The 12,297-nt window shown below is 48.6% G+C and overlaps 1 protein-coding gene across 2 annotated transcripts in view; it reads left to right on the top strand.

Moving 5' to 3' along the window:
- Nucleotides 1–12,297, top strand: part of FOCAD (focadhesin) — a 2,926,805-nt gene that overhangs the window by 2,875,110 nt on the left and 39,398 nt on the right. For both annotated transcript variants that reach the window (XR_011282193.1, XM_069630760.1), the window contains exon 43: nucleotides 6,074–6,149. Coding sequence is in view for 1 of the 2 variants with exons in the window: in XM_069630760.1 (XP_069486861.1) it covers nucleotides 6,074–6,149 (76 nt within the window). In the remaining variant the exon portion in view is untranslated. The remainder of the gene's footprint in view (nucleotides 1–6,073; nucleotides 6,150–12,297) is intronic.

Here is a 12,297-nt window from a genome sequence, read left to right as displayed (position 1 = left end):
GGGCTCCGGCCTCGAGGCCTGTGTCGACGCCATTGATGCTGTCGGCACCGCATTCGGCGTCAACGCCGATTCACTCGATTCCCTCAACGCCTTTCGAGGCTGTGTCGACGGGGGTACCCCGAGGCTCGGTAGAACCCCCTAGAAAGGCTCTGGCCAAGGTCAAGCATGGCTTTGGTTCACATTCTGTGCCTTCTTACCGCCATCTTGAGTTTATTTCAGAGGTGGATGAGGGCTCTGATGATGGCATGGTTCCTAATACGGTGCCAGACGAGATTCTCTCGGGCCATAGCCAATTTGAGGACCTGAGGCAGTCCCTGCACGATGCTAGTGGGCTGGACACCTCTCCGGAGGTGAAGTTTTGTAGGCCTGAGCCTGGCACTCATGCCGACTCCTCGTACCGGCGCCTTATGTCGAGGCTCACCGAGTACTTGGGATGGTCTGCTCCCCCAGGGGAGTTTCTTCAGGATGACCTTACGGATATCCTTGACCTTGGCCCACCAACGCACCCGGTGCTGCCGTTTCATATGGCTCTACAGAGGAGGGTGGCGGCGGCTTGGACTGCTCCGGAGAGACTCCCGGCAGTGGGCAAGTATTTGCCGCGAAAATACAGCCCAGCCAGTAGCGACCCCTGCTACTTGTCCAAGCACCCCACTCCGGAGAGTTTGGTGGTGCAGGCGGCTACGGCCCTGGCAAAGCAGGCGTTGTATCCTACCATCCCTCCTGATAGGGACGACAAGCGTTTTGACGGCTGGGCGAAGAAAGTGTTTTCTTCAGGGGGTATGGTGCTTCAGGCGGCCAACTCCGTATGTGCCTTGTCACGTTTCACGCACACTCTGTGGAACAGTTTCCTTAGCTGCTGAACATATTCCCGAAGGGGACGAACAGGATGGTTTCCTTGCCATGGTTCAAGATTGCAAGGATGCCATGTGTGAGGCCATTCAGTCGGGTTTGGACATGGCAGATTGCGTCAGCCGGTCCATGGCGGCAAGCACCGTGACACGCAGGTTTGCGTGGTTGTGGAAGTCGGGGTTTGCTCCTGATGTGCAGGCCCGGCTCCTCAACATGCCCTTTGACGGGGAACAACTTTTTGGCAGCAAGGCTGACGAGAGCCTTGAGAGGTTGCAGACCTCAAAAGCTGCAGCGAAAGTCGCTGGGCGCTGCAGTTCGACAACCTCCGCCTTTTCGTCCTAGGGGACAGCAATGGAGGGGAGGTTCCTTTCGTTATTACTCATCCTTTGGTAAAGCGAGAGGAGCTGCCAGTCAAAGGGGCCACCGTAGGAGTGCCAGAAGTGGAAAACAAGGTACTCGAGGTGCCAAGGCCGCTCGGGCTGTTGCCTCTTTGCCCTCAGGCAACGCCGCAGCCGCTTCAGTTCAGTCATGAGGCCATGTCCCATGGTTCGCCGGTTGGGGGAAGGCTGGCGCAGCATCTTGCAGAGTGGCGCGCCATTACTTCAGATGTGTGGGTTCTAGAGATCATAACCCACGGCTACTGTCTTCCTTTCCGGCAGAGGCCTCAAGACAATCCACCAGGGAATCGCTCTTTGAAGAGCACGGATCCGCTCCTTGCGCAGGAAATTCAATCCCTGCTGGAGAAAGGCGCCATAGAACTGGTGCCTGTAGTGGAGAGGAACAAGTGATGGTATTCCCCTTATTTTTTGATTTCCAAGAAAGACGGGGGATTGAGACCCATCATGGACTTGCGCGGTTTGAACAAACTCCTCAGGAAGGACAAGTTCAAGATGGTTACTCTCTCTCAAGTCCTCCAGGCCCTTCAACTTCAGGACTGGTTGGTGTCTCTCAACCTCAAGGACGCTTATTTTCATGTGCCGATACATCCAAAGCACAAGAAGTACCTGAGGTTCACGGTTGGCGACTCACACTTTCAGTTTCGGATCCTGCCGTTCGGATTGACCTCCGCCCCAAGGGTTTTCACCAAGCTCATGGTAGTGGTGGCAGCGCACATCAGGAAAGGGGGGATTCACGTCTGCCCCTACCTGGACGATTGGTTGATCAGGGCTGTCAGTCACCTGCCACTCCCTCCACAAGCTGGGCTTCTCCCTCAACTTAGAGAAGTCCCATTTGACACCAACTCAAAGGCTCCAGTACATCGGAGCAGTGCTCGACACATCCCTGGGGCAGTGTTTTCCTCCCCTGGTGAGGGCTCATCACATCTAGCAGATGGTGCACAAGTTTCAGCTTGCCCAGAGTCTCCCAGCGTTCGAGTTCTTGAGATTGCTCGGCCTCATGGCATCCTGCATTCTTCTGGTGTCGGACCCTGTTCAGGTGCCGTCCTCGGTCGCCCAGGACCTTCTGTGGTGGGCCGTCGAAGACAATCTGATGAAGGGGGCTCCATTTTGGCTACCCTGGCCGGAGTTGACGATCGTGACGGACACATCCCTCACGGGATGGGGAGCTCATGCCAACGAGTTGACAGTCAGCGGTCGTTGGTCTCCGTCGGAGTCCGGGGTCCAGACTCCATATCAATCTGTTGGAGCTGAGGGCCGTCAGGCTAGCCCTGAAGGCTTTTCTGCCAACTGTGCGAGGGAAGAATGTCCCGATCCTGACGGACAACACTGTGACCATGCACTACCTCAACAAAAAGGGCGGGCAGGGTCACTTCCTCTGCAGGGAGGCGATGCAGCTCTGGTTCTGGGCAATCCAGCAGGAAGTTTCGATCTCGGCAGTTCATCTGGCCGGAGACGAAAACGAGACGGCGGACGCTCTGAGCAGGCAGAGCGCAATCTCTCATGAGTGGGAGTTGGCTCAGGAGATTCTTCTGGAGATCTTCGCCCTTTGGGGGACCCCTCAAGTGGATCTCTTCGCCTCCAGTGTCAACCGTAAGTGCGCGAGGTTCTGCTCGCGTGAATTTCCTCCGAAAGGAGCCTTAGGAGACGCGTTCGTGGTGGAGTGGTCATTCCCACTGCTGTACGCGTTTCCTCCAGTCCCCGTCATTCCGCAAGTGCTGCAGAGGTTACAGAGGTTCGGTTCCCGGATGATCCTCACTGCTCCGGCGTGGACACAGAGGACGGGGTACCCGGACCTTCTGGACTTGTCCATCTGCCCTCCACGTCGTCTTCCCTACCAAGACGATCTGCTCTCACGGGAGGGGGGTCAGGTTCTCCATCCAGAGGTCAGATCCCTCAACCTTCACGCTTGGTTTCTGAAAGGTTGAGGTATAAGGATTGGGACCTCCCTGAAGACGTGATGGAGGTGTTGCTCTCGGCCAGACGGCCAGCAACAAAGTCCCTGTACCGTTGCCATTGGCGTAAATTCTGCGACTGGTTCAGGGTTAATAATGTGGATCCTTTTTCATGTGACATTCCTGTAGTTCTGTCTTTTTTACTTTCTTTGGCCCACAGGGGCCTGCAAGTGGGTACCGTTAAGGGTTACCTGGCGACGCTGTCCATATTTAAGCGCTCGTCTGAAGAGTGTTCCTATTTTAAAATTCCTTTAATTTCTCAGTTTCTGAAAGGGCTCACTAATGTGTTCCCTCCGTCACCTTTCCAGATGCCCGGTTGGGATTTGAACCTTGTTCTCAAGTTTCTCATGGGTGCTCCGTTTGAGCCTTTGCATTCATGCCCTTTGAGACTGTTGACTCTTAAAACTGTATTTTTGGTTGCGGTCACTTCCGCTCACAGAGTGAGTGAGTTACAGGCACTTTCAGTTAAGCCACCCTTCACTGTGTTTCATAAGGACAGGGTTGTCCTTAGAGTTTGTCCTTCCTTTCTTCCGAAGGTTGTGTCGGAATTTCATTTAGGCCAGAAGGTTGTTCTTCCGGCGTTTTATCCTCCTCCACATCCTGGCAAGGAAGGGGAGAGGCTCCATAGGATTGATCCTAGGACAGCGTTTAAGCTTTTATATTTCACTCATGTCCCGGGTCAGAGTGGACGATCAACTTTTCATTGGTTACGCTGGAAAGCGTTTGGGACAAGCTGTGACAAAACGGACTTGTCTTGCTGGATTATTTTGGCTATCTGTGAGTGTTACCGCTTGGTGGGTAAGGACCCACTGGTTGGCTTACGGGCCCATTCTACCAGGGGTATGGCTGCCTCTACTGCCCTACAGAGGGGTGTTCCTATTCGTAACATCTGTGATGCAGCCACCTGGGCTTCGGTACATACTTTTGTACGTCACTACTCCCTCGATTCCATCCGGGGGCAGGATCTGGCCTTTGGCAAGGCAGTCCTTTACTCCGCAATTTGATTGGGCAGTCTAAATTTCTTTTCTAAATTCTTTTCCCACCTCCTTGCATTGGTACTGCTTTGGGAGTCTGTCATAGATGTGGAATACGTCGGAGGAACCAATCCCCTCGAAGAACAAGTTACTCTCTTACCTGGTAACGTTCTTTCGATGGGATGGTCCGACGACGTATTCCATATCGCTCCCTCCCTGCCTTCCCCACTACAGAATTTCTTATGCGATTGAGCTTACGTTTCCGCAAGGCTTTGTGTGGTCAGACTGGCAGAAGACTGGTGCCACACGTTCTGGGAAAAAACTACAACTGAGGCTATGGGCGTCGTGCGTCCTACTTATAACATCCAGTGACGTCGGCCGTCGGAGGAGGTCCTCGAGGATGGCGTATCGACATCATTGACGCAGGAAGCAGACGCCGAAAGATTTTCCAAAGCAGCACAGCTGTGGTGATTACTGTCATAGATATGGAATACGTTGTTGGACCATCCCATCGAAAGAACGTTACCAGGTAAGAGAGTAACTTGTTCTTCTTTTGCATCCAGAAGGGTGTCAGCCTAGGGTAAGCAACCCTGGGAGGCTTAAAGGCACTGTGCGCTTCCAGAAGCTTGGGGAAGGGAGTCCAAGCAGGCCTGAGAGTTTTTGTCAACCAAGTTGTATTGACACTACCGGAACCTTGCTTGGAAAACTCCAAGGGCATTTTTAAGTTGAACAATTTTTTTGTACTGGCAGCACCAATCCTGACAAGAAGCCCACCTGAATCCAGTCTTGGATATATTTTCTTTGGATCACTATTCTACTTTTAAAGAAACCCTGCACAACATTTGTTTCCAGAGTGAGGGCAAGCATATGTTTGGTATTACCCAAATTGTTCGAACACAATTGTTCGAATGACAGAATTGACCGAAAGTCAAGGGTCCGAATTGACCTTTGCACAATAAAATGGGGAGTTGCGGGGGGTTTGTGTGTATATGTAACAATTGACCTTCACAATCCAGTCAATTGTGCAAAGGTCAATTGTAATTCAAACAATTGTAGTTCGAACAATTCGTATACAACCATATGTTTGAGACAGACAGTTGTTGTTTTGAGACTTATGGACTTCGACTATCCTTAGAAACATCAGTTGAGGGAAAACCCAAATTCGAGATATGGCAAGTTAAGCATTACACCAACCCAAACATCTTTCATGTAGGGTTTGAACGATTATCTCTTGTGTCTGTGTCTCTCTTGATACCATGCCTGTCTCACATATATTAGAGCAACAGATTGCATTCATAGTACCATGCAGAGATCTTAGAAAATCCCCAGCATTCCTAAGCCAAACTCAACTATTTTGATTGGTATTAGATACGCTTTTAATCAGTACATTGCTATTTGCGTCAGGACAAACGCTGCCCTTTTTTACAATTCGCTGAAAAAAAAATATATTGGCACTAAGGTAATGTTTACCCTATTACAAATGCCATGCAAAATTGCTCTTACACTTGCCCTGAGACAAAGTTACTGTAATTAGGTGCCTGCTGTTTAAATTATCACGCACAAAGGATTAAGATAGCCTCATTTAACTACAAAAATATCCTAGAAGCTCTTCAATGTTTATGTTTTTAGAGGATTTAATTTGTGAAGAGCCAGGAAGCATGACGTTTCACCTTTGCATGCATAGAGAGAACAGCTGTAGAAAAAATGAACTTGGTTTTAATGAATCATTTAGCATCATTTTTTTGGTTTGCCGTGTGATGGTTGGTAGGAGGTTTACAGAATGTATCATATGTGTGGCACAGTGCAATTCCAAAAGAGCTGTTGTGACTTGTTGCTTGATTTACCTTCAACTCTGAGTTCTAATGATGTACATGTGTTCTGCTTTTTAACCTAACCTCAGTTTATTGACTGGTTGTTTAATATAATGGAGAGCCCCAAGGAAGCCCTGTCAGACAGATCCAGGGATCTCCTAAAAGGTAAGCATATTTTCACTTAAAGTGTACCACCAGGCGTGTATTTCTTTTATATTACGTTTGCCCCTATTGAACTACATGTGGCTCCTATATTTGCAATTATACATGTATTGTCACTGTTACTGGTACTATTTATACACAGTGGGCACAGAATGACACTCTGAAGACTGGTAGTTTGGCAGATACCATAGTTCTTATTTAATTCATCCCTAATCTTTTGTTGTGTGCTAATCCCCGCACATTTTTGATTTTTGTAAAGTTTTTTCATTATTTTCCAACACTCCAAATTATAATAGAGTGATTTCAAAGCGCAAAGGGCTGCTTTTGGGGGGGAAGTGTAGGGGTAATACAAATGGAAGGGAGTAATGGAGTGGGAAGTTCAGTAAACAATTCATGAGCATGTGAATCCATGCCAGACCCATGCTGGAGAACAGGAGTTACAGGTAAGTAACGTGTTCCTTCATTAAAGCGGGGAATCATTAGTCTTCTGATCATAGAGCCCAGAAAAAACACTGTTGATGAAACCACAGAAAGAAGTGAGGAGGAGGCGAACGAATCGGCTGCTTCTGAAGCCAATCATGCTGCCTTTTGCACTCACCCACAGCAAGGGAGCTATAGCCCAGAGCCTGGATGGAGCAGAAAGACAGGGAGTAAGCAGAGCCTGTGATTTGCTCAAGCCCAGGAGGATGATGTTGGCTTGGGGTAGAAGAACTAAAGTCTGAAAAGTACCCAGGTAGAAATTCCTGCTGTTAACTATTTCAGTCATTCCTCAAGGAAAGGGAGAATCTCAAGTTCTCGTCTATTAGGTGCCTGTTAAGCCTACATTTTAGGAGTCCCGGATGGGAGGAGCCAGGTGACAACCTTTGGACCAGTGAGAGATTGACATAGCAGCCAAGGAAACATGCTGGGGCACTGTAAACACCCTTTGGCTTTGTTCGTCTTGGAAATAACCAGAAGGTGACTGTATCTTTGGACCTTTTTGTTATAGGATTGGGAAGTAGACGTGGACTAGGACCTTGTAGATTAGACCCTTGTTCTTAATTTTATTTACCTCGATCATCGCTGTGGCAGGTTGGAGCTGGCTGTTAGCCTATTGCCTCACCTCCCCAATGGAGCACACTCATCCCTGCTGGCCTTCACTGCCCTCTCCCATTATGCATATTTGACTTGTTTGGAGGCTTCCTCTTTTGATGCCATGTTTCCCTCTGCTAGGCTGCAGGTTTCACTATTGAAACAGAAAAGGCACTTGTTCATTTCAGAATGTGCTTACTATTATGCTTACCTTGTGGGCACCATTCTTTTAGTATTTTTCTTTCTTGCGGGCAGATTGGCACACTTTGCTCCTTTCAGATTCCTAACCAGAAAAACTATAGCACACAGGTTCTTTTGGCAAAAATGGTGGTCGTTGTGGCTGTATGCAAATGTTAACTGCTCTGCCGGCCTCCTTAAAGCCCCATCCACAGTTTGGGCCTGTTAACTAGGTGGTATAGGCTTTTATTGTCAAATACAGATTACCTCATTCCTGGACCAAGGTTATAGATATCTTCAGGCTTTAAGGAGCATTCTTTTTATTTAAAAAACGTTTTTAATAACCATTTTCAACATGTACATGAGGGAAATTCAGCATCACATGTGACGTAGTTAAGAATAAGACATTGCTGCACCCCATGTGTCAACCCAACCCTCACCAACTGTAAACAGCACCTTCCAGTTGCGTCCGAACCCACCATCGCCAGGAATAATACATTACATTGCGTTCCGGCAACTTCGACCATACACAAACTGCCACATATTCAAGATAGGCCACGTGCCGTCGGGGCATTATCTGGGTGCGCAAACATTGCCTCACTCGTCTCCCTAAATCCCAGATACACTGCCCTATGCCAGACCACAGTCTCTGCCAGTGCCCACCTCTGCAAATCCTTCCACCACGCATCAACGCTAGGGTCATCTCCTGACTTCCAGGACATCGCTATTCTGCGTTTGGCTATCACGCGAATGAGATCCTTCATTTTAGTAATGTGCTTTCAATGCGTTGCCTTTCTCCCCCAGATTTTGCATCTTGATAGATATCCATCATCCAACTCTGCTGCTTGGAAACCTTTTGAAAGGGCGCGTAGGGAACCCGATTCGGTCGTCGATCCGTCTTGCTCTGTGCTTGTTCTTGGGCCCCTGGAAGTGACGTTGGTCGTCTTATATATAACACGTCACTACACCCCATGCTTCAGTTCCTTTTTTCTGTGCGATTGAACGCTGCATCAGGAACACAACTTTTGAGTTTTCTCAATATTTTTGGTACTAAATTTGTCTGTTTTCTTCAGAAAACATTGACGCAATGTCATCTGACCAGGTTTGAGGCTTCAAGTGATGCTGCAACTTTGAGGCCAAAATGTCCGTAACTGACCCCCACAATGTTTGTCTGTGGTGCTTAGGTGTGATTCACGACACAGAAGCTTGTGCGTCAGTGTTGGGGAGAATTCTCATTCAGAAGCTCATTTCCCTTACCTAGTGAGTCCCTCCGCAGCTTTGCTGGATTTCTGGAGTTATTTTTTTCACTTGGTAAGAGTGTGAGCTTTTCCCCCACTCTTACCCATGTTTTGCCATGTGTATTTCATCTGTTTTTGTGATTGTGGGCTCTGGAGTACACCACTTCAGTAGCCCCCTTCTTTTGTTTGCCCCCTTCAGCGCAGTGACACAGGGTTGTCTTTTAGACGTCCCACCGACTCCATTTCTGGGGCTGACTACTGTCTCCCAGAAAAGGGTAAAGTTGCCATTAACTTTACTTAGTCATTTAACCACAGGTCCAGTACACCCCATCTTACATGGAGTATTCGAAAGGGTTACTTCTTAGCCCTTTTTATCTGTACCTCCTCGAGCATTGTTTCGCTCCTTTAACATTTAGACTTGGCTGGTGGCCGTGGTATCTACCCTAACTTTTCTACAACGATTATACACATAAACGTGGTATTGTTGTAGGCTATTATATTAGCCTCAAACTTAAACCCGCTTAACCAAATACTTTTTCTTTTGGCTCCCAGTGTTCAAAGGGTTTATTCGCCATTTCTTTTTGTTAAAGTCCTTCTTGTGTTCTACTTTGTGCGGCAAACCAGTTTTGCCTTCTTTGTTCACTGTCTTTTGGCGGGCTTCTGCCAAGAAGCCCTCCTCTAGGCGCCTGGGTGTCTAGGTGGGCTGAATGTGAGGGAGGGGGGTAGTCACCCTCCTGCACAGGGTATCCTAGGAAACCCAAGTCACACTTTGCTATGATTGGCTGAGGTGGTTGTCCGGGCTGGACAACTGCCCTGCTGCGTGATTGACAGCCAGGCTGTGTGAATGGGGCATTTTCGCATAAAAGGCAGGACTCTTGGGCTGGAAGTCAGAGTCGCCACTGGAACTACAAGGAACCGAAGAGAAGCGGAGAAGAAGTTGGCTGCTGCAACTATCCCGTCCAGGTGAAGCCCTGCTGCAGTCCTGAGCTATCTACCCTTCAACGGCCAGAGAAGATCCAGTCCGGAGTCTTCTTCCCTTGAGCCTGGTGGGGATAACCAGCTCGTCTTCTACAGCCAGAGGATCCTCTTCGTGGTCGAAATCGCTGCACACTGCTGTAGTGGTCCGGATAGCCATCTGAAGAGCCTCTCCTGTTTTTAAGGCGCGCACCTTTTATTCACCTTCGCTGCTGCCGCCTTCAGCCCTGTGTGGTGCAGACCCTTCCAGACGTCGTCCTTCTTGCCGAAGCTCCAGGAACCGTGGGTATGCAGGAAACTACCAGGAACAACTGCCGTGGCACCAGCGTCTTCATTGAATAAGGTACTGTGTTCTGCTTGAGGAATTCGGGTGAATCCCTTTTCCTCCTCCTACAAGGCTTGTCCTTATCTTCCCTCCTTCTTATAACTTTTGCTTCCTCCATTGACAATATCTAAGTACTCCTGGCTACGTTGAATCGTGAACTGTCCGACTGTGTGATCCTCGACAACAGGAACCCGGTTCCACTTGACACTGGCTCCGGCCTATTGACTCTTGAATTTCTGTCCATGAGTGTTCTCTGATTTTGTCTGCCTTGACAAAAGTATTGCCTATGATTTTTGCCCCCAACTCTCTCTGGGTATCTCAGGTGCTAAGTGTGTTTTGCCCCGGTAACATTTCTTGCCGCGGATACGCATTTATTTAGTAAGACCGAACTGTCATTACTGTCAAAAAGTGACCGCATATGTATTCCCGGTAACGTCTTTTGTTTCATAACACCGGTCTGTTAAAACATAGGGTACTTACCTTGAGTTATACCGTACAAAGTGAATTGGTTAGTTGTAGTGTATTTTACGTGTGGTTTTGAATTTATAGAAGTGTTGTGTTTATAACAAACGGTTTAAAAAATAAATGTACTTATATTTTTTTACCTGAAACCTTGAGTCAGTGTTTGCTTGAGTCACAGTAAGTGTTGTCCCTTTGTGTAATCTCTGCTACTGCTCATATACTCTTGAGATAAGCCTGGCTGCCCCGCTACTACTACCACTTTAACATAGTAGTACGGGCTTGTACCAAAGGTAAAACTTGTATTACCACCTGTAGTCTTAATTGTGTGTAGTGGTCCCTAAGGGAACTGCACGGGATTCTGCCTAACAGTCCTGCTCGAAAATGCAGCCGAAATCCCTACGTGACAGATCCGGGAAACTGGCTTTGAGCCGACCATCCCCAAAATTACTGGCGTGGCCTCTCATCCTGTCTTCTGAGGCAGAGACTGAGGAACCCACCCCTGACAAGGGGAAGGAAACGCATTGGAAAAAGACTAAGAAACGGTCCTATTCCAGGAGCCATTCCTCGTCGTCTTCCTCGCGAAATAAGAAGCGGCGCCACCATCATCGACACGAGTTCAGCTTGTCGTCGGCACAAGGTAAGCCCTTGGCGGGGCCGACCACTCAGAAAGAGAGAGAAAGTTTCAAAACATCCATGTTGGAAATGTTTAAGCAACAAGCTGCTGTAGGTGCGGTTTCCACCCCCAACCAGCAAGCTTTGGCAGCAAAACCAGCACTCAGTGCTTCTGACCCCAAGCTATCCAATCCGTCAACTCCATTGACATTGATAACGTCTTCGGGCTGCACACCGACCAAGGCACAAAAATTCCCACTAGGCCTTAAAGCCAATGCCCACAGCGTCCATCGGTCATCCAAGCTTCCCTCGACGCTGAAAGAACCATCAGCGCCGAAAGTCCCATTGACTTCGAAAGCCGCTCCATTGGCAGTAAAACCATCCGCCCGACTGTCAGCGATAGTTTTTTAATACTGCTGTCAAGGTCTAGGTTCTTCGACTCCATGCAATCAATCTTCGTCGCTGATGACCATGGGGATATCGACCCTGTTTATGTGGGAGCCGGTGGTGTCGATTATTTTGACGATCAGGCCAATTTGTTAGTACTAGCTCATGGTTTTCAAGACGCTAGTGTCCTAGATAAATCCCCAGACTTTTAACTACAACAAGGCCAGCCTTACACGCATGCTATTGCAAAATTCAGGCCTTTGGTTGACAAAGTTGTAGACACCCTTGGTTTAAAGTCATCTGCCACACCGTTTCAGGGGTACAAACTCACTGACATCGTGGAAGAGGGTCCCACAGTTGAGCATAATATGCCATTTATCCTGGCTATTGCAGACCCTTTGGCCTTCTTATGGCAACACCCTTGTACTATTCCCCCCCGTAAACGCCAATTGTATGTGGCTGTATAGACTGGCAAGAGGAGATCCTTCTTTCCTCGCTACACACCCTTCCCCAGAAGGGCTGGTTGTGCAAGCTGCCACAATCGCCAGCAGACCTGCAGCATCCACTTCCAATCTGCCTCCGGATAGGGAGGGAAAGAAATCTGATGCCTTGGCCAAGAACGTTTTCACTTCTGTCAGCATGGCGCTCAAGGCCACCAACATAGCCTACAGATTTGCAAAATATTCCTTCGACTTGTGGAAAGCTGTAAAGCATGCTGCTGAATACGTCCCTGAGGGTGCTATGCGGGACAGATTTTCACAGCTAGTGGAGAATGGGAAGGAGGTAGCCAAGCAGTCATTGCAAACGGGTCTGGACGTAGCGGACTACGTTGGCCGCTCTATGGGGTCGATAATAGTGATGAGGATACAGGCCTACCTGAAAACCTCTGGTCTACAGGCTACTG

This window comes from Ambystoma mexicanum, chromosome 6q (genome assembly GCF_040938575.1).
Source record: "Ambystoma mexicanum isolate Mex_15411 chromosome 6q, UKY_AmexF1_1, whole genome shotgun sequence".
Classification (NCBI taxonomy): domain Eukaryota; kingdom Metazoa; phylum Chordata; class Amphibia; order Caudata; family Ambystomatidae; genus Ambystoma; species Ambystoma mexicanum.
This window is presented reverse-complemented; position numbering and strand designations above follow the sequence as displayed.